At 39.0% G+C, this 24,332-nt stretch overlaps 1 protein-coding gene across 7 annotated transcripts in view; it reads right to left on the bottom strand.

The window, feature by feature from the left end:
- The window catches only part of MYO1B (myosin IB), a 204,468-nt gene that overhangs the window by 65,721 nt on the left and 114,415 nt on the right, over positions 1 to 24,332 (bottom strand). For all 7 annotated transcript variants that reach the window (XM_077154500.1, XM_077154501.1, XM_077154502.1 and 4 more), the window contains exons 5-7: positions 18,124 to 18,228; positions 14,521 to 14,567; positions 9,478 to 9,541 (exon numbers count right to left, since the gene is read on the bottom strand). In XM_077154500.1, the coding sequence (XP_077010615.1) occupies positions 9,478 to 9,541; positions 14,521 to 14,567; positions 18,124 to 18,228 (216 nt within the window). The remainder of the gene's footprint in view (positions 1 to 9,477; positions 9,542 to 14,520; positions 14,568 to 18,123; positions 18,229 to 24,332) is intronic.

The raw sequence follows: 24,332 nt of genomic DNA, 5'->3' as shown, positions 1-24,332 counted from the left end.
CTTATATGAACTGGTACAAATGTACGACACTGGTACAAAGAGTTAATAATAGAATGGTATGTGGGGGAAAATACCTATTGCAAGCTATGGTATTTTTATACCATAATATAGTTAATATAGTAGTTTTATAGTTAATATAGCAATACAGTAATACCTCAAAACTCTTTGTCAACAGTAACTGTACTACTTCAAAACTAGGAGTCAGTAATAGGGGGATATTAGGTATATAGGACGGTTTGGGTTTTCTTTTTTGTGTGACCGACAATTTTCATTTTGGAGTAATGAAAATGATCTAAAAGTATTGTGATGATGATTACATAACTAAGTGATGATATTGTGAAATACTGATTGCATAATTTGGATGGAATACATGATAAGTGAATATATCTCAACACAATAAGGAAATAAAAATACAAACCCGATACAGAGAACTCCAATATAGCCCAAACTCCTTCCTCTAGATACCCAAATCACCAATTTTAACATTTTGCCACATTTGCCATGCCATTCTGTTACCTAGCTGTCTGTCAATCCATCAATCCATTTTCTGAATATTTGAGTGGAGGCTGTTAACATCATGCCTCTTGAACTTAAAATTTTTAGGTACATTTCCTAAAAACAAATATATTGTTTGAATTCACTTATGTAACCACCTTAAGTGCAGTTAAAAAACTTAATATTGATAAAAAGTTTAGAGTCTATCTGACTGACATGATGATGGCGCTGCATCATTTGGAGGAAACTATTTTGTTTAAATAAATTTTATGTTAAAAAAAAAGCATGACCCCACTATATGCTGTTTACAAGAGATTCATCTTAATTTCAAAGTCATAGGTAGGGCAAAAAGTGACAGGATGGGAAAAAATACCATACAAATAGTACTCAAGAGAGAGCTGAGGTAATACTAATATCAGAAAACACAGACTTAAAAGTAAAAAACACTTAGGATGAACAAAAAAAGTCACTATATACTGATAAAGGGGGCAATTCAATAAGAAGACATAGCAATTATAAATATAAATGCACCTAATGGCATTGTCTCAAAATATATGAAGCAAACATTGACAGATTTGAAGGGAGAAATAGACAAGTCTATATTAATAGTGGAAGACTTGAAAATATCACTTTAATATTGGATAGAACATCTAGAGAAAAGATCAATAATGAAATAGAAAGCTTGAATGATACTACAAACCAGCTCAACCTGAACAACATATAAATAACAATTCACCTAATAGCTGTAGCATACACATTGTTCTCTAGTGCATCTGGGTCACTCTCAAGGATAGGTCATAGGTTAGGTCACAAAACAAGTCTACATTATTCTCCATCTATGATTCCTGAATATCGACTGTCTCCCAAGTCAAATGAGTGAGTCAAAGATGAAAATGAAAAATCTGCAGTATCCTATTTGTAGTAATTTTTTGTGTGCACACACTTCTGTTCTCTTTTTTTAATTTTATGTTTCTTTACAGCCCATCTTTTAATTCTTACAAATAGTCCCATATATTTGGGGTACCCAAGGGCTGCTCATTCATTAAACCTAGAAGAGGGATATACCGCTTCTATCTGGTTTCTTCCTCAAATGCCCTTATGAATCCAGAAATATAAATTGAAAAGTACAGTGGCCATTCCCAGGAGGCTGTACATTCCCACAGAGAATCCCAGAGTGCTGACATGCAGAGCAGAAGACAGAAAATATTGGTAAGGATGAAACTGCAGTGTGAGTTTACTTATCACAGGGTGCTAAGAACTAACACAGTTTTAGAAGAGACAACCCACAGGGTGTTGGGAGAGTCTTCACTGAGAAGCTGATTCTTATAGGAAATTTTTCAAGCCTAAGAGTAATTTGACTACATGAAAAATATAAACAAATGCTACAGTTTATTTCATCAATTTATGCATAAATTCCTTCATTCAACTCACTTACTGCTCAACCACTATGTGCCAGGAATTATTTGGGAACAAGTCCAGCAACAACTGCAAACAGGAAGACCTTCTTCCTCTTGGCCTAAATGAAAGAAAGAGTCACACGTGCTCTGGGTTGCTCCTGCCACCCAAATTAAATTAACAGCAGCAACTTTCAAGATGCAATGCCAAGGCCTTTATGAGCGAAGAGGGTTGGGTTTGGGGAAGGCAGAGTGACCATGTGTTCTTCCCTATCAAAGCCCAGAAACCCAGGGTCTTTCCCTAGCCAAAGAAAGCTTGCCACACACCTTGCAGCCTGAGTAGGCTGCTGCCTTTTCATTTCACGGTGGTGCTTTAGTAACGATGACAAACAACTTTTTGGTGGCTATATATACACTCACATTCCAACCATCCAATAGTGGTACTGTAAGACACGAAACCATGTGACAGGGCCACACTGTGCAAGAGCAACACAATGGCCAGCCTAATGTTTGGCTCTATTTGCACAAACATCTGTAGACAATGGAGAGTGCAGACACTGCGGTAGCTGTGAGATTGACATATAACATCCACCAAGTTAAGGAATAATATTCACTTAAGCACAGTGTGGAAAGGAATGTTGGCCAGATATACTTCCTGAAACACATCAATATGGGCAGTGATTATGTATGTTAGAAAGGAAAGCTGCAAAAGGGAAGTAGAAAGGGAACTTTTACTGACCTGCCACTATGCATTCAGTGCTTTGCATTTGTTATCTTATACAACCTTGTCCTCTGAATCAACACAGTCCTCAGAAGTTGGTTTTATAATATCCTATCACATAGATGAGAAAATGAGGCTCATGTGGCACTGTTAGTAAGGTAGAGAGCCGGAATTCAAAGCTTTGAACAACTAGGTACCATGCTTATGCTTTATTTTTCCAGCAAAAAGAATGCAATGCCCTTTAACATTGGAAACGTTATACTTCATGAAATACACGACTTCATCCAAGTAACTCAGTCACAAAATGAGAAACCTTTTGTTACAAAGCAGTTGAGGGTTTTACCATTTAAAATGTTTACTCTATTACCCCAGAGTCTCCTATTTCAGTTTCTTTATGACTTTTCTTATAAATTAGCAGTTTTCAGGTAAGAAAATAATCAGGAAAATGTGTGCCCTCAAAAAAATGACTAATGCTTAAAAACAATCCCTGTGTATGTGTGTGTGTGTGCATGCACCAACATGACCTAACACCATGAAACTATATTAAATAATTGTAAAAGTACAGAACATAAATCCAATTCAGTATAAAGACTCACCACCTGACTTGTTTTAACTTACTTAAAAGTGCCTCTGAATTCAGTAAAAGCAGAAAACTGGCCCAGATTTCCCTTCTGTTTTAGGTACTTCTGCAAACTGATGATTGAGTCTCTTGCTAACAAGATTTAGTAAAGGAGAGGATGGGCATGTCGTATATTTAGTACACAAAATGTATAAGAGTCTCCAGATAGGTCAATGCGCTACAGTCGCCTCTCAAGATCAGTATAAAATTAAGTTATAAGGGAAGTGATGAATTTATTAAGTCATTTTAAAGGGGAAAGTAAACGAGGAGGGACAGAAAAATTCTGGAACCAGAACTTCTCCACAAGCCCTACCGTGCAGCTGTCACTTGACTATTAACAGAAAGAGGCAGGTCTTTGTGAAGAAGCTCTCCTAGTTTTGACTATTACCGAGCTAGTCTAGAACATGTAACTGCGCCGTCCCAGGACAATCTCTCCAAGGCATAAGGTGTGAAAAAAGTAAAATGTCCATTTTTCCACCCACTGGAGAAGGAAGTCTTTTACTAGGCAAAAGTACTAAAAGGACAGATAGCAGTTGGGAAGAAAAAAAAATCACATTATTTTGGGACATAACAAAGAATGGCTAAGATATCCAATAAAAGTTTCACTTACGTTCAATCTCCCCTCCTGAAAAACAGAAGTGCTCCACATTCCTGATGAATCCTTATGAAAGGATCACCTTCGTCTTAGTTTTGCCAGTGAAGCCAAAATGACAGTGAAAGCCTAGAGCGATAATTCAAAACACCAATCGACCTGGAGACCCTGAGCTCCCTCTGTAAACTTCTTGTAGATGAATATTATGAGAAAAGACACTGAGTGGCATTTAGGCTCTTCCAATGGATTTAGGCCACTTCATTAAAGCAAAAGGACACATTACATGATGATTATCTAGTTGTATTGTAATGACATCAATTTATCTACATTTTGTTTCTGGATCCCTACAAAAAAGTGCAAAACAGCCAGTGAGCAACCGTGCGAAACTAATGGTAGTGTCAGTGGGAAACGCTGACTTTGAAACTATTTTTACTTGCATGTTGGTGTATGTATTTTAAAATTAATTCTATACTTTTCTGGAAAAGTATAACCAGTAACATAATACTCAGTACTGAAAATTAGTTTCACTGATGACAAAAATTTTAAAGTTGGAAAGTTGCGGCAGAAGTCTGCTTACAAATCCTTTATCGTACATGTGTACTACAGTAAAAGAAAGCAGAAGGAAACATTTCCCAAAGGGCTCTTTACCAGCTCTGATCTCAACATAGAGATGCATCTGTTTGCATGTTCCAGTGTCTGAGCAAGCTAAAACTTCTAGCATTCATGACATTACAATTCTTCCCCACCCCCACCCCACTGCAGTATTTGAATTTTAATAAATCAACTTGAAGTTTTAACTCAAAGGTTGGTATACTGAAGTTATAAAATTAACACTAATGATAGCTGGACATGTTATGTGAAAAGTTCTGAAAGGGCTTCCAAAGTTTGCACGTGAAAAATTAATTTGGGCTTTAAAGCACTAAGAAAAGTTGGCTTATTATCCACACAATGAACTACTGCTTGTGTATTTATTAGGAACTGGTCACGTACATACAATACATTCATATTTTCACAACAGATTTTTTTCTAATACAAATTTAATGTTTATCTGGTAGCTGAAAATTTCCTCGTGAACGTTATCTGAATCTAAGATTCCAGACCCAACCCTGAAAAAGATATTAATACCTTATCCTTAATATTCATTATTATACCTATTCTAATAAACAGAATTCCAGATTCATTTCTAATTCTGTTACTTTAGATATGATTGAACATTTGTCTTCTTCTATATTTACATAGTCATGTTTCATAAGAATTATATAGTCTAATTTTATGATAAACATATTTTCATAAAAGAGAGACCAAGGTAAAATCTAGAAAAAGGAAAGCATCTACTTTTATTATAAAGCTATTCATTACAAAGTATCAGAATTGCTCTTCTGAAATTTCAGTTTTATTGCTACAGACACTTCACATAGTGGTCAATTATTTCTATCTTCTTTAAAAGGTAAAAAATCTAGATGTTAAGAGAAAGCTCAGCCTTATATTATAAAACTAGGAAATGCATTGTTTCCATTTCTGATGAATTGTGACCATAAAGCGGACTATTTACTGATGACTATTTGCTAGCTGTTGAGAACCGACTCCTACTGATAGTCCCCAATTCCACTTCAACACATATATTCCCAGAAAACAAAGCAGATCAGAGTTTCCTTTAGAAAGCGTTATAATAGGCAGTTTCACTCCTAATCAATGCCTTGACATCAATAAAATCAAAGATTTTTATAATATGAAAGGGAAAACAAAACTGTAAATTTCAAACAATTGAAAAGAATGAAATTATATTTCTTATCTTACAAAATGGCATGAATGTCTCATATATACATATATTAAACAAATATGCCAATAGGTAAGTAGTAATCATGTAAAATTATAAGCCACCGTATTATAAATTTAAAAGAAATATAGAAGAAAAGGAAGTCAGAACAATTCACTCCACCCTCTATCTTCCCTGTGAAGGGGGGTGCAGGAGTATCCTCCTGCTTTATGTTCCAACATGGAAATATCTTATTATTGTAACTCCCCCAAATCTCTCTCAATCCCGAATTTACTCCTACCTAGGGAAGAAGAAAGGGTTTATCTGAGTAGTGAGGTTTGGAGAAAGCTGGAGAAATATATGAGTGTGTGTGTGTATGTATACTCAGCCCTTCAAGGTTTCCTACACAGTACACACAATACCATGGTGAGAGGCCACTGGTTCCTTAGTGCTGACTATGACTGCCTAACTTCCAAAATGCCAGAGAACCACTAGATATCCACTTGAGGGATAAACCAAAATGCCTTGAGGCTCACATCACACTGTAGTCTAAATTGCCATCAAGTGCCACAGCTACTATTAGGTGCCTGTGACTGTTAATAAAAGCAACAGGTTTCCAAAAGTGTTCCATTCATTACACGTAGATCCAAAACCCTTAACTACAAACACATAAACATTAAGAGACTGAGAAACATGAACAAAGTTGGAGAAATACTGACCTCACATCAGCCACGCATCTGGATGTACTCCATATTTTATTTTCACTATAGAATCAAATGTTTGCCATTTTCTAGTAGCATCTCTTTGCAAACGACACGAACCTTAGGGACAGATAGCTTTCAAGCAAGTTTGATACTAAATTTTATAGCATACTGCCTTTAGAAAGAGGGTGAGTGTGAAGGTTAGGTTATGGTGTTAACTTGACCAAGTGAAGATGCTTAGATTTCTGGTCAGGCAAGCACTGGCCTGACCGTGGCTGCAAGGATATTTCATGGCTGGTTGATAAACCAGGAGGCTGGTGTATTAAATCATCAGTCCATTGATCGCATCTATGGCTGATTGCATCTGCAACCAACTAAGGCATGTCTCCCACCAAAAATAGAATCCAATCAGTTAAGAGACTTTTTCACTGCTTCTTCAGTCAGTGAATCGCTCCTGTACAGTTCATCCAGACCCTTCATCGGAGCTGTCAGCTTCACAGCCTATCCAGTGGATTTTGGACTCCCCCATTCCCACAGCTGCATGAGATACTTTTAAAAATCTCATACTTGCAGATCTCTCCTGTTGGTTCTGTTTCTCTAGAGAACCCTAATATAGTGAGTTACCAGGCTTTGTTTTCTTCTACTTCTGAGTACACAACTAGCTGAAGTTATCTTGTGCCCATTTCAGGGTAATATCTAGAGCCAAAAATGATCTATGCTTTTGCTAGAATCAAAATAATATTTCCTACAAAACAGCAAACCTTGTCTTCTTTTCTAGGATACAAGACACTAACTTTTTGCTAGAGTTCTCTTGAGGAGAACATGAGTGGTTTTACCCACTACTTTATACCCACTTAAGCCGGCAGGCAGCAAGTCTCAGTCACCACCTATGAGTCAGTCCTCTATATAGGATAAAATTTCCTGCTCTTACCACTAATGCATTCCTTTCCTTTCCAAAGCAAAGGACACTCTGAAATATCAGGGTATTTCTAGTACCACAAATTTCAGTATAATTTCATTGTGGGAACATATGGCAACAACACCACAATGAAACCCATTCATTAAGACATATTAATCTTAATTGGAAAAGAACTGTGTTTAATACTTATTCTCTATGAATACTGTAAGAAGCAGGAGACAGGAAGATACTTCAGTTTAAAACTTAAACCTCAAAATTTAAAACCTAAAATATTTTCTAAATCTTAGAAAAAAGTAATCTTTAATTATTCTTCTAGAGTCCCCAAGAGTAATATCGATTGAATTATTGCAGAATGTTTGGCTGTAAGTTCTATAATCACAACAACAGTAAACTTACCCCTCATTTTTTTTTTTTTTTTTTTTTTTGTATGGGCAGGCACTGGGAACCGAACCAGGGTCTCCAGCATGGCGGCAAGAACTCTACCTGATAAGCCACTGTGCCCGCCCTACCTTCATTTTTAAAATAGTATATTATGAATTTTTATAAGTTTGTCTTTTTAAAAGAAAACTCTAAAGATTTATAAATTTAATCACTCCTTAAAATGCTGGCCTTAAAAATAAGGCATACCTTTTGTATATAGCTCTCAATCACCTGCCATGCATTTTGAAAAGAGCTGACCTAACAAGTTTGGCAGGTAATACAATCATTTGCTTTTGGTTATCTCATATCTGTCTGCTTGAATGCCCTTGGCTCCATATTTGGAATATAAAACCATTTAACCCAAGTAGCACTTCCCATCCAATTTCATTTTATAGTGAAACTTTCTTGTCAAGACTTTCCTCTAATAATTATATGTTTTTACAAAATGACTAATCCCAATGCATGGCACACAAAAGTGCATAGTCAGGCAACTAAAATGGAAAATTCAACTCATAAAAACACCACAGGATACCAGAAATAGGAAGAACCACAGAACTCATTCAATTCAACCCTTGTTGAATTATTTGAAAATGAGTACACTGTAGCCCTAAAGGGGCTAGGAATTGTGACTACATTTGTCACAGTTTGTTCAAATTACTTAAAATACTAATATTCACATGGCATTCCTCTGAATCTAGGACTCATCAGGAAAATCACAGGGCCACCTGGAGATGAAGGCATCCTGTGTTATCCATCCCATCTCCAATCAGATCAGGTCTCTTTCTACCTGGTTTCATATTGAGCAGTTCAACATAAATTTCATTTGAAGGAATTCTGCTTTTTTCATAAGTCTGATCAACACAGCTTTGGATAGCCTAGTCAACTTTGTTGCTATTTTTCCTAGTCCAAACTAGGTTTTTTTCATGCTAACCATCCCGAGATCATCATGAAGTGGTGAGGTGATCAGAGGCCATAGGGAGCTCAGGACTGTGGGTTTCAAAAAAAAAAAACAAGAGGACTCAAGAAAATAACCAGGCCATGCAGGGCTCTGTTAGGAGATGCACAAATCCTGAGTTTTCATCTTACATTTTCCAAACATAATCAACCAAGAAATCAACACAAGCAGAAACATCAGGGTAGAGCCAGGTCCACGGGAGCACAGAAGCACTGGTGATGGTGCCATACCGGTAACTGGCACTGAAAACCCCATGCAGCACTCCCATGCCCACTTTAGAAAATTTGAGATCTGGGACTATACTTCCATCCAATGCTGTTCTACTTTTCACCTTCAACAGAGACCATTTCACTTCGACAGTCATGAATCATGGCCAACGGAGGCCAACAAATCTGAGCTTCTCCCTATCGCATGTATCATATTTCAGTTATCTAAATACACTGGATTAGAAGGTTTCTCATAATAAAATGTGAGGTAAAGGCCCACTCATATTATTTAATAAATGTTAGCCAAAAAAGTTATTAAACTAAGATAAATTATTTGTGTTTTCTTTTTAATCACAGCATAAACATCTGGTTAACGAAAACAATCCTTACAGGATCTTTTTATATCCCAGATTGGCTTAAAGATCAATAGAATATAAAAGATACTTGGACTGACAGCTCTTTCTTCAGCAGACTTCTAACAAATTTTTTAAAGATAAAGATTTTAAGTGATTTCTTTAAAAAAATTTATGATCTACATTACATAATAAAACAATCTGAAATACAAAGGTAAAAAGTCGAAGTATAAGCAAAGGAAGTATATATTCTTACACTTATCACTTCAAGATGGAAATATCTAAAATGCTGTTATAAATATGTTTCATTATTCTGAACGGGAAAGGATTCAAGTCAAGTACTCACAGTTGCTTATCACTCCTCCCAGTGGGTCCCCTTTGAAGTTAAATTCAATGTCCATATATTTGCCCTGCCAAAGAGAGACACTGTGAGTTTTCAAATCCCAATCAAAGTATTCTTAAAGAACAGCATACTAAGCTTTTATTTCACGCATTTATTTCAATGTAATTAAGAAAGGCACGGTTTATATAACCATGAACAAAACAGTATCTTCCATAAATAATTCATGCCGAATATCCCAATAGTTCAAAGCTGATACATCCTGTTGCTAATGTAAGAACAGATCTTCTCAGCCATCGTGTGACTGTCCCATTTCAGATATGCGCTTCAAACTTTTCAAGGGTATATATATAATCAGTTCAAGAATAACAAGGGGGAAATGATAGGTAGTTCTTACATATTGGTTGAGAAGATAAACTCAAAGTAAAATATGTTTTAAGCTAGGGCTAGAAACTCCAAACACACTGTATAATAGATGAAATGAAGCACTCAAGTTCTGTTTTTATATCTACTCAAATAAAATACATGATCATGTGATATCACCCGCTCAGAATGAAAGACTGATCTATTACTCTCCGTGGCTTTTTACCTAGATTATAAAGCAGTACACAAACCTGCTTCATAGTTCATTTTATAGACAGTGTCTTTTACACAGAAACATATTTGGAGTTTCAAATGGTAAGTTCTAAAGTATTGGTCCATGATGGCCTACTTAAAAGAGTAACAACTGACTCTGACAATTTTTTGTTTCTTTGTTTGGAAAAGGGCATATTGATTTAATAAATAAAATCTTTGGTTTTGTTTCCTATGTTAGTAATGGTCAAATAGATGGTTTGTAAATAAATCTCTCTAATAATTCCTTTAACTCTTTCTAATTCTCAAAACAGTGGTTATGGAAGAAGAAACATGATCACATGACACTCAGTCAACAATGCAATTTTTGACTTTTTCTTAGTTCATACATCTTTCCTCACCTTCTCCCTTTTGACTGTCATGGGTCACCTGCCATTTAAGCCACCACTTATTTATTCAGCCAGTGTCTATAAAGCACTTCCTACTGAAGTAGGCAGTGTCTGAGCAAGGCAGGGCTCCTGCCTTCCACGATTTCAGGCTAGTGGGGAATCAGGCCAGGTCAAAAGAGGACATTATAAAGTAGGACGATACATCTTATAGTGGGTCATGGTGCTATGGTAGCACAAAGAACAAGGGACAAAGGAACAGTAAGAAAGGTAGCCCCAAGAAAGCTTGCCCCAGCTTAAATCCAAAATTATCAGGGAAAGTTCATCAAGCAAAGAGATGGGAGAGCAGGAAGAATCAAGCACAAGAATTGGCATCTGAGAGGATGATGAGTGGAGAAAAGAGGCCAAAGAGGGATGTGCGAGACAGTATCCTGACAGCAATGTGATTCAAAGTTGCTAGATAAGGGAAGGTCATGATCAGATCTGCCTGTATGTAAGATCACTCTGGCTACAGTATGGAGAATGTACTGGAAAGGAACAAGACTAAAGGTACGTGTCAGGAGGTGCCGACAGTAATCAGGGGAGAAATCTTAGTGGCTTCAATTAGGAGCAGCAAAAGCCAAAAGCCAACAGATTTGAGAGCTATGCAGAGTCACAATGGCAGGAGCTGGTTGGACACGGGAGGTTAAGAGAGGAGGGTGTAAAGGATAAAAAGTGCTGGAAAGTAACCCAAGTGAATGGACAATGCTGCCTGAACCCAGCCCTGAAAGCCCTCCAGGTTGTGATCGGGCCCTGTCTTTCCAGCCTTGCGGCCCACAGCTCTGTTGGTGGCTGCAGGTCCACTCTGGTTTGTCTCTCTGGGCGTCCTTGGGCTGTAAAGCCGGCTCCTTCTGCCCTTCACCCAATTCTATCCAGCATACTTAAACCTTACGGGCCCGCTCAGGACTGTTTCTGTCACAGATTCCTCCAGCTTTTCATTTGCTGAACACCCATAAGGCTTCATTTGCACCTCTTATGTGGAGCTTACTATTTAAGGCTAGTGTTAGAGTTATTTTTAGACATATTTGGGTTTTCTTGAGTAGTCTATAAGCTTCTTAAAAGTAGATATTTGTATCAATAAATATTTTCTGAGTGGCTACCATGGTGCCAGGCTCTGTTCTAGCTACTGGGACTCCCCCTGTACCTGCTCTGATGGCCCCTGCTCTATAAGGGTCAATGAACATGTAAGCAAGAGAAGTGACTTAAATGACAAGTCTAAAGACTAGTAAGTGCCTGAAGAAAATAAAAACAGGATGAAGTCTGGGTGGTCCAGGAAAGGCCTCTCATGGAATGACACTTGAGCGGAGATCTAAACAACAGGACAAGCATCGTGCAAAGATCAGGGGAGCGTGCTCAACGTGCAGAAGGAACTCCAACTGCAAAAGCCTGAGGCCAAGAAGCGCTTGTTAAATCTAACGCTCAGAAAGGCTAGGCAGAGCAAGTCAGAGTGGGACAGTTCCTGCCTAACTGGGCAGGCCTGGGAGGCCCTCAGAAAGGAGCCTATACTGTATTCATGCGCAAGGAAACCCTTGAGGACTCTCTGTAGGGATGTGCTGGGACTTGAGTTTGTAAAGTTCAAGGGAGGAAGCCTGGAGACCAGGTAAGCCCTCAAAATATGGGTTTTCAAACAAATGAATAGACACTTTGTAGCTTTTTTATCTTGACAGGTTTGGTAATGAAATTTTCCCACCCCCCTAGTTTCTCTCCTTCCTCTGCAGTGCCTAGCTCAGCTCTTTGCAAGGAGTTAGATGCTCAACATACATACCTCCCCCTCAAAAAGCCTTGAGTGAGAACAGCTATTTTCAAAGTCTTAAGATGCTTTTCTCTGAAGCAGTGGGTCCCTTTCTCAAGAGAAGCTCAATGCATCAAACAGGTCAATCTAGAGCTGCTAGGGTAGGAGAACTGTGAAATGTCTCCACTAGAACACAGGTGACAACGTCACCTTCCAGGGGCACACACAGCTGTGACATGGCAGAGCCTGCAAGACTGCCCAGGGAAGAGGTCAAAAAGTGCATTCTGGGTTAACCAGTCAAGCGCAGTTAAAGGCATGGCCATTTCCCTGGAGTGCCAATGTAGGTTGCACACAGCCGCAGTAACTTTATATATGTTATTGGTCGTCATATAAAATTCTAACATGGATTTGGGTATATTATTAGGTCAAGTCACAGACTATAAGGCAGAGAAATTACTAAAAACTGAGCATGAGATGATTTAGCCTATAACCACGTGTTAATCGCATAGCCTAATAGCCTTTTATAATAGGATTCCTCTAAAGTTAATTAATAAACCACGCACCCCCCCCCCAAGCTTTTCAACAGATTTCAAATATCACTAGGTACTAGTGACCCTTTAAGCTGTTTTCTGCATTTTCATGGTCTATGTGCTAAGTTTATGTGCGTGCATATAATGTACAAATAGCTAAGATAAAACCTCTGTCAAACAACGAACTTTGATGTATTGGAATTAGTTCTATCTACTCATACTTCAATTCTAATTCCACTTATGCAATGAGATTAGCCATGTTACCACAACTGGAAAAGGCATGGATTAAATCAGTTGTAACTATTTAAGAGGCTAACATAATGGAAAAAATTCACAGCCTTGGAATTAGAAACCTTAGCTTCCACTTTCTAAGCTATTAAAATTACCTTCACCTGGGGTCATTCTCTTGCACTGGATAACCCCAATGAGGAAAGCGAAAAAAGGAGTCTAGCAGAAGACTGAAGAGAGAGGGGACAGGAAGGGTCTCTAGTAGGGAGGCACAGAGATCATCAAAAATGGTTTTTGATAGCACAAGAAATATGCGTCTCTTCTTTGTTGTAAGAAGGCAGCTCATTATAAAGTAAATGATCTTCTATTTAAAAAAAATTAGAAATTGGTTAAACGATTAAAGAAAGGGACAGATTTCAAGCTACTACCATGGGACTCAACCTGCTTCCTCCAGCTGCCTCCAGGCAACATTGGTCTTTTGTAAAGACTGGAGGCATGAAAGGACATGACATAGCTGGAGAGGTCCAAGCAGGCCAAGGCGTAGGGCACGTCTGCTAGAGAGTGAAGAGATGAGGCTGGAAAGGGGGGACAGACCAGCCAGCGGCAATTCAACCAAGCTCAAACACCCATTAGCTGCAGTTTTTATTCAGTCCTACTGTAAGAAAATTAAGTTCAACTTTCACACAAGAGGGTGCAGGAAAGTGCTGCAGGACAGCTCAAACCATCTTGCAGGCACGGGAGGAGAGCACCTCTGATGTAAGCCTAGAATTGGCGCCAAATAGGTAGAAACAAAGTTTAAATAAGTAACGGCCAGGGTCATTGAAATGTAAGGCATTATCAAAAGTGGGAACCTTAGTGGGGAATTTGAATTAGTTAGACTATTCCGATAGGCTGTAACCTCTGGAGTATTCAATCAGTGGAGAAACAAGGTAGAGGCCTGCGCACTACACTTAGGTCAGGGAAGCTCTCCTTTTTTTCAGCTAGGTGCCCATTCTTACAAGATCGCAAATAAATTCCTTCCTTCTCCACAGTTGGGTGAGCGTTTATATCCTTTCAGGTATGGCCTTCTTTCTAACACCTACCCTCCCAATGGTTGCCAAGCCTACTGAATTTACCTCTATAGAGTTTTAGAATCCACCCCATCCTTTCTGGTCCCACTCAATTTATAAGGACAATAGATACAGAGTACTCAAACTTGACACCTACTCTACCTTTTCTTTTACTTAATTTCTGATTCTTAATTATAATTTCCAAACAGGAGATCTCAGATAAGTGAAGGGTTATTCTAAATAACCTCATTTAACCTGCTCATGGAATTTTATGGTAGAAGGAAATGACGAAAAGAAATGAAGAAAAATAAAAATGTCCTCACTTCCAGAAGAATGAAAAAAGAAAATTTCAAAAAGAAAAAAAAATCCTTATACTACTTCCAGCGTCTCAAAAGAGACAGAGTTCTTATTTTAAAACTGTGTGTATTAAGAAATGTTAAACATCTACAAGTTGTTTAAACATATATAAGCTAAATATTAGTGTTAACATTTATGCTTATACAAATACTTACAAATCTAGAGGAGTTGTCATTCCTTACAGTTTTGGCATTTCCAAAAGCTAGTTAAAAAGAAAGAGATGCATGGTTAAAATTGACTGAAAAATCATTTCAAGCAGAAAGGTAAAGCATCTGTAAATTCAAGAAAATACATCTTGTAGCAATGATATTTCTGACCAAATTTTCCATTGAAATATACCTAAGAGAAGTCTTTAATAAGTCATTAAAGCACCCAGGTCCTGGTAAGTTCAGAGAAAGAGAGAAAGGATCATTCCTATCATTCCTGGAATTTTCTTTTCAAGTATTAATGTAAACTTGTCTATTTCAGTATCCAAAAGGATAGTAGTTAATTTAGCGGTCAACAAGCAAGGCTTCTTTCTATGCTCTTCCATCATTACCAGCAGTAAAAAAGGTTATTGCAGAGACTACACACTATCATCAAAGGTCTAATGGAACTTAGTGATGTTTCCAGATCATGCAAACATGGCACAAGAAACTTAAAACTGTTTAGTTAATTTTAAAATAAATCCATTTAAATGTGATTATTTTAAAAATAAATCCATTTAAATGTGATTAATTCTATAATGCTTAAACAGAATAGGAGATTTAGAAAGTAAAATAGTGTCCAATGTGCTATAAAAGCTACATAGTTCAGTTAGCTTATGTCCATTAGATCTAAGTGAAACTTTCCAGAAAAATAAAATCAAATTGGCACGTAGCACAAAACACAAGTTTGTTCCAGTCTTAGCTGTAAGCAGAGGGAATCTCCCACAGGACTTCCTTTCAAATGAGGTTGCAAAAGAGCCATATGGTTGGTGCTGCCCGAGGCACAGAATGCTCCAAAAGCTAAAAGAGATTCTCAAACTTCAATGTGCCAACCAGTCACCTGAGGATCTTGTTAAATGCAGATGCCGGTTCAGCGTGTTTGGGGTGGGGCAAGAGGTTCTACATTTTTTACCAAGCCCCCAAGTGAGGCTATTTGTACTCCACAGATCAGACAAACTTTAGCTAGCAAGAATTTAAGAGGACATGATGATGTGGTGAGCAGAAGCGAGTCTAGAATATAAATCCCTGAGAGCCTCTGCAATTTCTTTAAATTAAAAAGGGAGATGGTTATAATAATAGGGGCTCAACGAGAACCAAGGGATAAAAGCTGGCCCAAGTTTAAATATCACCTGACCAAGAAGCGGAGGTGTATGTTTAAATATTAATTTGTACTTAATATCCACTAGCCAAACGTGATGTGTTATATGTCACATTAGCTGGCTTATTTGTGTTTTTGGTAAAAATATTTGGCTCAAGCTCAATTAGGATAAAATTTACAAAGCCAACATAGGGAAAGTTCTTTGTATGAGAGATCTGGTTGGGGATGGGTATGGTTTGGTAGGACCACGAAACCAGATTTTCTCTCTACAGAAAATAAACTGAGATACTATGCCACAGGAGGAACACTCAAACGCGTGCTTGCTGAAGAGTGCACATCCTCAGCCATGTCCATCATCCACTAGAAGGCTTTAATACATGCCACCTTCCTAACAGCAAGTGTCATAAAGAACCTGACACTGTTAGTGTTTTCAGAGGCTAATGCTCTATGGTGGGTGTGAACACACAGCGTTGATCATGTAACTAACTTACATAGCCCCAGAGTCCAGCTAGAGATGCTGATGCAAATAAAGGACAATTTGTTGAGGCTTGAAGGTCAGAGGCATGTGAAGGAATTGCTTCAAAAAACTTTATTCAGGTCCCCACTTTCAGGCCGTAAATTATCTTTTCATCTAACAAATCTCAGTTGCATATTACTAAACACTAACGTCTTTTATTGAGAGCCACAGAATCAAAAACAAGTGTTCCATTATAGAACAGTTGAGACACATTCCTCAATTGTTTTTCTAAGTTCATTGTTCCAAATGTTCATTTACAGTAGCAGCTCTAGTTGAAAGTAAAGCATTCCCATAAAAGATAATACATGCCCACAGTAGACATTTCTCCCATTTCCTCCACTGAGCCTAGTTTCAAATACCACGGAATAAAGAGCCAGATTCTAATCACAGATGCAAGCTATAGCATTCCACAGTGCTTCTCCCTTAGATCAGAGCATTCTTAAAATAAGCATACACAGAAGTACAGTGTGTGTATAGCACCCTAATTTAAAAGTAAGACAGTAAACAAAAAGTCAAAGATTGGAACTCTAAAATGAAGATACAATGCTTTCATAATAGCGTCTTTGTTACTTAAGGTACTGAATGGGGAAGAAAGATCATTAACAATACATAGGTGATTCGGCATCCATTTCTCAAACTTTAAAGTATTTTTATGACTATGTCACTATCTGGAGCGTAAAGATGCATGAGGTCTCCCTGGAATAAAATGGGGAAACTGAGGCAGGGAGTTAAGTATTGAGATCAGGAGCTCTCCCAGGCATGCCTGAAAGGGAAGGAGGGGCTGGGCCCGAGTACCAGAGACAACAGGCCGGGCTCTGCCCCTCCCAGGTGGCCCTGTGCCCTACCCACCCCAGAGCAGCTCTGCTTCAATCTGCTTTGAATGGTGAACTTCCATGACTTTGACCAAAAGGTTGAACCCACTATTCCTTGAGTCCAAGATTCTAACCAGGGGCAATTTCGCATTTCCCAGGGGCTATCTGGCAAGACCTACAAACATGATTGTCACGACTGGAGAGGAGGGGGGCAGGGCTGCTAATGGCATCCAGTTGGACAGAGGCCAGAATGCTGCTAAAAGTCTGACAGCACACAAGAAGCCCCCACAAAAAAGAATTATCCCGACCCACAATGTCAATAGCCCCAAAGTCAAAGAACCCTACTTTACCCAGCAACTGAGCTAGCTGACAATAAGGATGTCCTTACAAGGTGAAGGTGACTTTAATGACTCAGCATCAATAGGGAAAGGATTTGATTCACTATTTTCAGTGTAAGGATAGTTTATATGACGGTTTATGCCGTTCCCCTTGGCATTAAGGGGATCCGTCTCTGGCTGTTTTCTCAAGGCCAACCATAGAATTTGTGAGCTCTCCAGCCAGGTTTAGGCTGTTTTCTGTGGTCCTGAAAAAAACCTGGTCCATAACTGTGTCTCTGGCATAGCCTTGGTTTCCCTGACAACAGAAATAACTAGCCACAGGCTTTATTCTATATGATAAAATAGCACTATGCTCAAGCTGCTCTTTCCCACCAGTTTTTCCAGTTATCAAATCAAATGGGAATAGCAGAGGTGGGCAACGGTGGCTCAGTGGCAGAGTTCTTGCTTGCCATGATGGAGACCCAGGTTTGGTTCCCAGTGCCTGCCCATGTGAAAAAAAAAGAAAAAAATGTGAATAGCAACAGATTATTTTTAAAGCAACATATAAGTCATTTAAATAAAAACTGAAAGGGAAAAACATGATTACAAGGGAGGAAGCTCCTTTTACACGAGCAAACCATTCTCTCTTTTAACCACTTGAAGCTAAGAGTTCCTAGGATACAGCTTTTTTGTTCTGCAGGACTTGGCCAGATGTCTCCTCCTTTCTCCTTCCTCCCAGCATACCTCCCAGCACATCAGGTACTAGAAGAGCCCTGAAAATGGGACCTCCTATTGAGTCACCAACTTCATGTACACAGAAAATCCTACCTTCCAGGACAGGGTTGGACTGTAAAAGCTGTTCTTTGACTTGATTAACTTCTGCTCCTTTTCCACAAACAGCTGCGATGTAGGACATAACCAACTTACTGGCTTCTGTGGACAAAAACAAGGCATGTTAATAAATTAATTAGATATTTTAAAAAAATATTTTGGGATGGGAGAAAACGTTGGGTAGGGAAGACCTTCTAATAGTGTTTTCAAATACCTTTATTCCTGGGAGTAAATAATGTTTCAGAAACTTTAAAAAACATTTACACTTTCTATTCAATGAAAGCTCATTAAGTCAAATCATAATAGAGACTGTGCTTGAAGGTTATTACTCCAATGTCGGAGAAATATCTTCTTGAAACAATCATTCCTATACAATTACTGTATTATATGCAGGTGATTCAAGAAAAAAATTGGGTATCCTTACCAAATGTAGTTTAAATTTAAAAGAACAACTTTTTTCAAAAACATTCTCTACACCAAATCTGTTTGCTTGCTATTAGACCAAGCTTTTCATTTGATTTTAAAACTAAGGAGCTAATATGAGGAGTTGATAACAAGAAATGCAGCCTTCAGGGAATGGTCGTTTTCATAGGCTTCACGCAAGTAATCCTGTAACAGGTAAGCTGCCACAGGAAGCAGTCCATTCCAGGCATCCAGATAATTTCTAACTTGTGGTGCGACCGGTGGCAGAGTTCTGGCCTGCCATGCCAGAGACCCAGGTTCAATTCCCGGTGCCTGCCCATGTTAAAAAACAAAAAATTCCTCACAAACTGGTGAGATGGAGAGAACTTTATTTTAGGTGATTTTGTCCTTCTCCTTTCAGTTCCATGTCCTGTCTCTCAACAATCCCAGAACCTAACCCTTTTAACACTAAGCTCCCAGGACTGTTAACAGATATGCAGGGAGAATGGAGCCCAGCATCACATGAATTCAGGGCCACAGTGAGTTAGAGCGAAACAGTTTTCCTTATGAAAGGACTTCTCAGAGCCTATACTATGACCAGGTGCCATGGGGACCCCTGGGAAAGGATCTAGAAAGCCACATTTATTTAGCCAAAACAGGGTCAAGTCCCTGCTTTTGCTCAAGTCTTTGCTCTGTTGCCACTGACCAAGGATAGAGCAGCATTCCCCAGGTGTGAGATGGCTCCTCTGCCTTTTGGGGTGAAAAGGGCAATCTCAACACTGCTGCTTCTCATGGGGTGACATGCAGGTGGCTTCCAGCGCCACCATCCACAGTTAAGGAAATCATAAATGAACAAGTAGATTGCCATTTTGGTCACACTGCCCAACTGTGCTTTAGACCAAAAGTGTTGGCTAACAGGAGTAGCTGAGCGCCAAGAACCAGGCACAGCAATAAGGTTCTCAAGTCCTAAACAGAATGTCGGCTTCAGAAATATTAGCAAATGTAGCACAGGTTGATGATTCCACGGAGCCTTGAGAACTGTGGGGACAGCACTGTGACTGCTGCAATGGTTGGATGTTAGGTTTTCCTCCAATTTGCTTTCTAGGTAATAAAAATGGGTTCAGACAGGTTCTCTGATTGTCTGCTATGGTGGATTTCTGCCTCCTCTTCAAAAGACTGTAACTGAGAAATGGTAGCCTTTTCATCTTTGCAATACCCTTCCTCCACAGGGGATTGCCCACATAACACATCCTCCATTGTGTAAGGTTCCTGAACTACATTTCCATTGTTCTCAAAGTTTAACTATATCAAAGCTGGTAAATTATAGGTACACAGTCCTGTTGCTCAGTTCAGGCTGACCTGGTCTCATTTATGGACAAAGAGTTTATATGATACTGCATTTCATTTGACTTCTCGGTGCTGCATTTCCCGCCCCCAGCAGGAAAAGCCTGAACTCTCATAGTCACTTTGAGATGCTTTCGTTTTAGGCTCTCTCTGGTTTTATTTAAAGTTCAGACAGGACTGCCCATCCAGTAGGTTCCTGGCATCCTGTACTATCTCTGGATCAGCTCCCCTGAATCACCCATGCATTCCAACTCTTCAATCTGGCCTTTGAAGCAACTCATCTCCAGGGAAAGCAAAGTTTCCACACTTTCTCAGCAGCATACTTTGCTCCCCATCCTCTCCTACACTTTCACATAAACCACGAATATTCTTCTTTCTTGACATCAATCTCCAGCCCATCTTTCTACCCATTATAATATTAGGAGACTGAAAACCCACATTTATTGGCAAAATAACTGGCTTAGGCAGTGGCAAATAATTAAAATATATACATTTTAGGTGAGAAGGCAAGTTTTCTTTTAGGTCAACTGACATTATTTAAAAAGTCCAAGCCAGGCTATTTTGCTTACTTTGGTGAAGACTGATAAGAATATCGCCAGGTAGATCCAATATAGAGACGTGTGTGCCATTTTCTGTCTCACCTAATTTCCCATTTTAACAGTGAATTAACTGTTTGGGGAAGAAGTTCTTTATCAGCTCCCTTGAAAAAGGATGTAGATCACTAACCCTCTCTGAACCTGCAGTCAACATAACAGGGAATTTGATGGCTCTGGAGCACAGCAGATCTGAATGGCAGCAAATCTAATTAGCAAGCCCGAAAGGGACCTGCAGGGACATGAGTCACACAGCAATGCCAAGGGAGCGGCAAGGTCTTTACTCTTTTGGGGTCTGGGACTATTAGGCCTATGTAGCCCACAGGGTTCTGGATGGCTCAGGACAAGGTTCCAATCTCGGAGGTCTTCCTAAGCCAGGGACAAGCTCACCCCAGCCCACCCCACCCACTGGGCCGCGGCATCTACTGCCCTCAGCCAGGCCTCCAGGGTCCGCGTGTGTGTGCACAGGCTAGTATCCGAATTATCTAAACTGCTATAGGGACCCACTCAACATGACCTGGTAATCACAGCACAAAACAATAATCATTTACTAAAGGAATACTTCTGAGTAAGTCTGTGAATACATCAATCTGGTAATCACAGTATTAGTAAGAATGTCTTTCATGTATGCAGTAAAAATATTTTTTTACATGATTCCAGTTGAGATAGTACGTTCTTTATGCGTACTCAAAATTTTGAAAAGCATAACCACATTTAGAAGTGGGAAACTGGCATTTAAAACTGGCAAAACATAACAGCTTTGATTACAATTAACTTTGGTTCATCTTTTCCTCTAATATTTTATATATGTAAATGTATAATTTTTGAATGTTACTTGGATCCTAAAATTCATAAACAGTCTGACAACAAAAATATAAAATCTTAAAGGAATCTGCAATATTGAGGTCAAAATCTCTATTCAGAAAATGACAGAATAGCTAGAGTTTAAAAGGTATTCTGCACTAACGGACAAACGGTCTGTGATGAAAAACTTCATGAATATCTGGACCAGAACTCACTTCTATAAAGAGCAGAAAAGGGTTACAAATGATAGCTTATGATCCTGGAGATTTAAAATCCCCCTAAAGGTAAGCATGCTCATTAACAATGCTGCATTCTCTGGTGTCTTGCACTATGTCCTGACATACAATATGTAGCATCAGGTAATCATTACATGATCATATAATTATATAATCTCATATAAAATAGTAATCTAGTCTACTTTTTTTTTCAAAGGAGCGTTGTGAATGGGCAGTGGGTAAATGAGAAAGGGGAATCCCAAGCATTTAATGAAAGACATTTAGGACTGTGGGAGTAAAAGGACAGGAATCACACCGCAAGGATATCAAAACTTATGGGTATTACATGAGCTAACTCCAGTTGGATTCAATCACTGTGTCAGAGGAAAAAAAAAGTATGAAAATAAGCAAGAAGCTTCTCATAAATTTATCCAGGAGTTAAGAGGTATCAATGCATTTATTTACAAGCACGTTACATCATTCGTAATGCGTATCATATTTAGAGCAAGGGATTCACATGCACACATGCTGATTTGTTTCTCTACCTCTGTATCTATCTCCCTGGTTAAGATGCCTGAGCATTTCTAGGGACTGAGTTTACACAGATCGAGCAGCTCGGTGAGCTGTAAAAGTAAGACAGCCTAAATGAGCCAGGCCAGGTAGTTAATCTGTGTATAATGAAGCAAACACGGCCACTAGGGGGGACGTTGTTCCTAGCAGTCCTGATTGTTCCTGCACTGCTATAACAATCCAGGTATGCCACAGCCCCACGGCTCCAACAGGCAGCTGTGAACTCTTCCAATCACGATACCAGAAGCATGCTTCATGAGACAAGGGGAGTCATGGCTGACAGCATTTTTACCAAAATAAAACTGCTTCTGAAAGAGGGTCACGATGTTTCATATGCATTATATATCTGATAATGCATATAAAACATGGGGACCAAGAGGGCCCTTTCTTACACTGGGAAGAAAGAAAGCAAAAACTCACTACATTTTGGCCTTGAATTTGCTTTGCTATTCTGCTTCAAAGTGGACAGCTATTCTGCTTCAAAGTGGACATTTTCAGCACTGTGAAGACATTCGATGTTTGGGCTATAGTGAGTTGATGCCATCTCTGTCTCTGGCAGAGTCAGAGAACGATCACAGATTGAAAGTCGCACAAGGTCGGGTGGGGTTCAGAACCAAAGGTCTTAATGAGAAGAACAGCCTTCCTAAGTCTTGCAGCAGATGGCTGAAGAGTTCCCAGAAACTGATGTAACTGTAAAATTAGAAACCAAGTAACTTACAATGGCTTTTTTTGTCAAGATCATCTTCTCAGGTCCACAGATTTATTCTGATGTCCTTGGAAAAATGTAGTTGTGATGGTTCCCTTATGTTCTGCCTCCCTGCCCCCATCAGGGTTTGAATGGCTCTCCACAAATTATTTGTATTCACGGTAGTGAACTGAGTTCAGTGCCTACAAATATACTTGGGCACTTTTATGAGACATGATGAATTTTTTATTCAGCACAGCAGTAACAAATTAAATACAACCCCAAAGGACTCACAGAGTTCATGCCTCTCCCTAAGTGCCCTAACACTACAGCTTAAAAGTGTCTCCAATGTTTAAGACCAATAACATCATCATCTGCCAAGGGAGTTTATGACCTAGTTAAATTAATTACTTCTTACAAAGTAAGCCCTTGATACTATACGGTGGTTCTATATAACTTATTACGTAAAGGTTTCTTATTGAAAAGAGACACTATGTGTAAAGTATATAGCATATTCCGTGGCCCCAATACATTTTAGTTTTTTTTCCTTTCATTTATTTACAAACACAAAATTTTTAATATCTATGTCTATGCAAAAACAAATTAAGTGGAAAAGATGATGTGACATTTCAAAACTGGACTGGCATCCCTTTTGCTCTCAGAACTGAGATGAAAACCCTTCTCCAAACTGCCCATGCTACTATGCACAGCAATCTTTCTATTATTTTCCAGTTTCATTTTCCCATCAGTAATTTCCATAAAACAAGAGACTTTTAACAGCACACAAATTTCTAAGCTTTACTCAACTTTGTAGTCTACTGACAATTAAAACTGAAATAAAATTTCAAGCAATTTTTGTACCACTGTTTCCAAAGAGAAAGAAAAGTAGAAAAAGATGGGAATACGTGAGCAAAGCATTGTGTTCCCATGGGGACCAAGGAAGGGCTCACAGGGCAGCAGCTGCAGAGAAGTGGAGGTAGGTGGGTATTTAAAAGCAGCAACTCTCAGGAGTAGTGTCCACCTTCTTGGAGTTTTGTCGATAATGGACAGCTGAAGCACCCGAAGACAAGAGCTCATAGAGATACAGGAAGAATGATGGTCAAAAACCAGGAGAGTCATTTCCAGGGGCCTCTAGGGCAGTGCGGTCTGAGGACCAGCACCCACCTGTGGTCTTTACACGTCTACACATGACAGGAGGCTTTCAGAATTGTTCATAGCAAGTTAACACATTATTTTACTGAAACTTAAAGTAAAAAAAAAAAGAAGTGGAATATTCTATGTCTCCTTTTATTTCATTTTTTGAGTAATTCATTTTTATGGTCTTTAAAGTGACAGCCGGCAACAGATGGGGGGTGGAACCTGATGCTTCACCACGGACGCACTGCTCCAGGGTATCTGTGGAGCCTTCTCCAGCCTCCTGGCAGAAGAGACAATGCGACAGGAATGGCTCCACCAGAGGAAAAGGCAAGTCCTGAGAAGCAGCTGTCCATGCTCCTGTCTTAGAGAGAGGGCAAAGGGATCCCAGGAAGGACTAAATCCAGGGAAGATGCCAGGGGAATAAAGATTTCAACTGGTGAATGGGGCACTGAAATC

The sequence above is a fragment of the Tamandua tetradactyla genome, chromosome 3 (genome assembly GCF_023851605.1).
Source record: "Tamandua tetradactyla isolate mTamTet1 chromosome 3, mTamTet1.pri, whole genome shotgun sequence".
In the NCBI taxonomy this organism is placed as follows: domain Eukaryota; kingdom Metazoa; phylum Chordata; class Mammalia; order Pilosa; family Myrmecophagidae; genus Tamandua; species Tamandua tetradactyla.
This window is presented reverse-complemented; position numbering and strand designations above follow the sequence as displayed.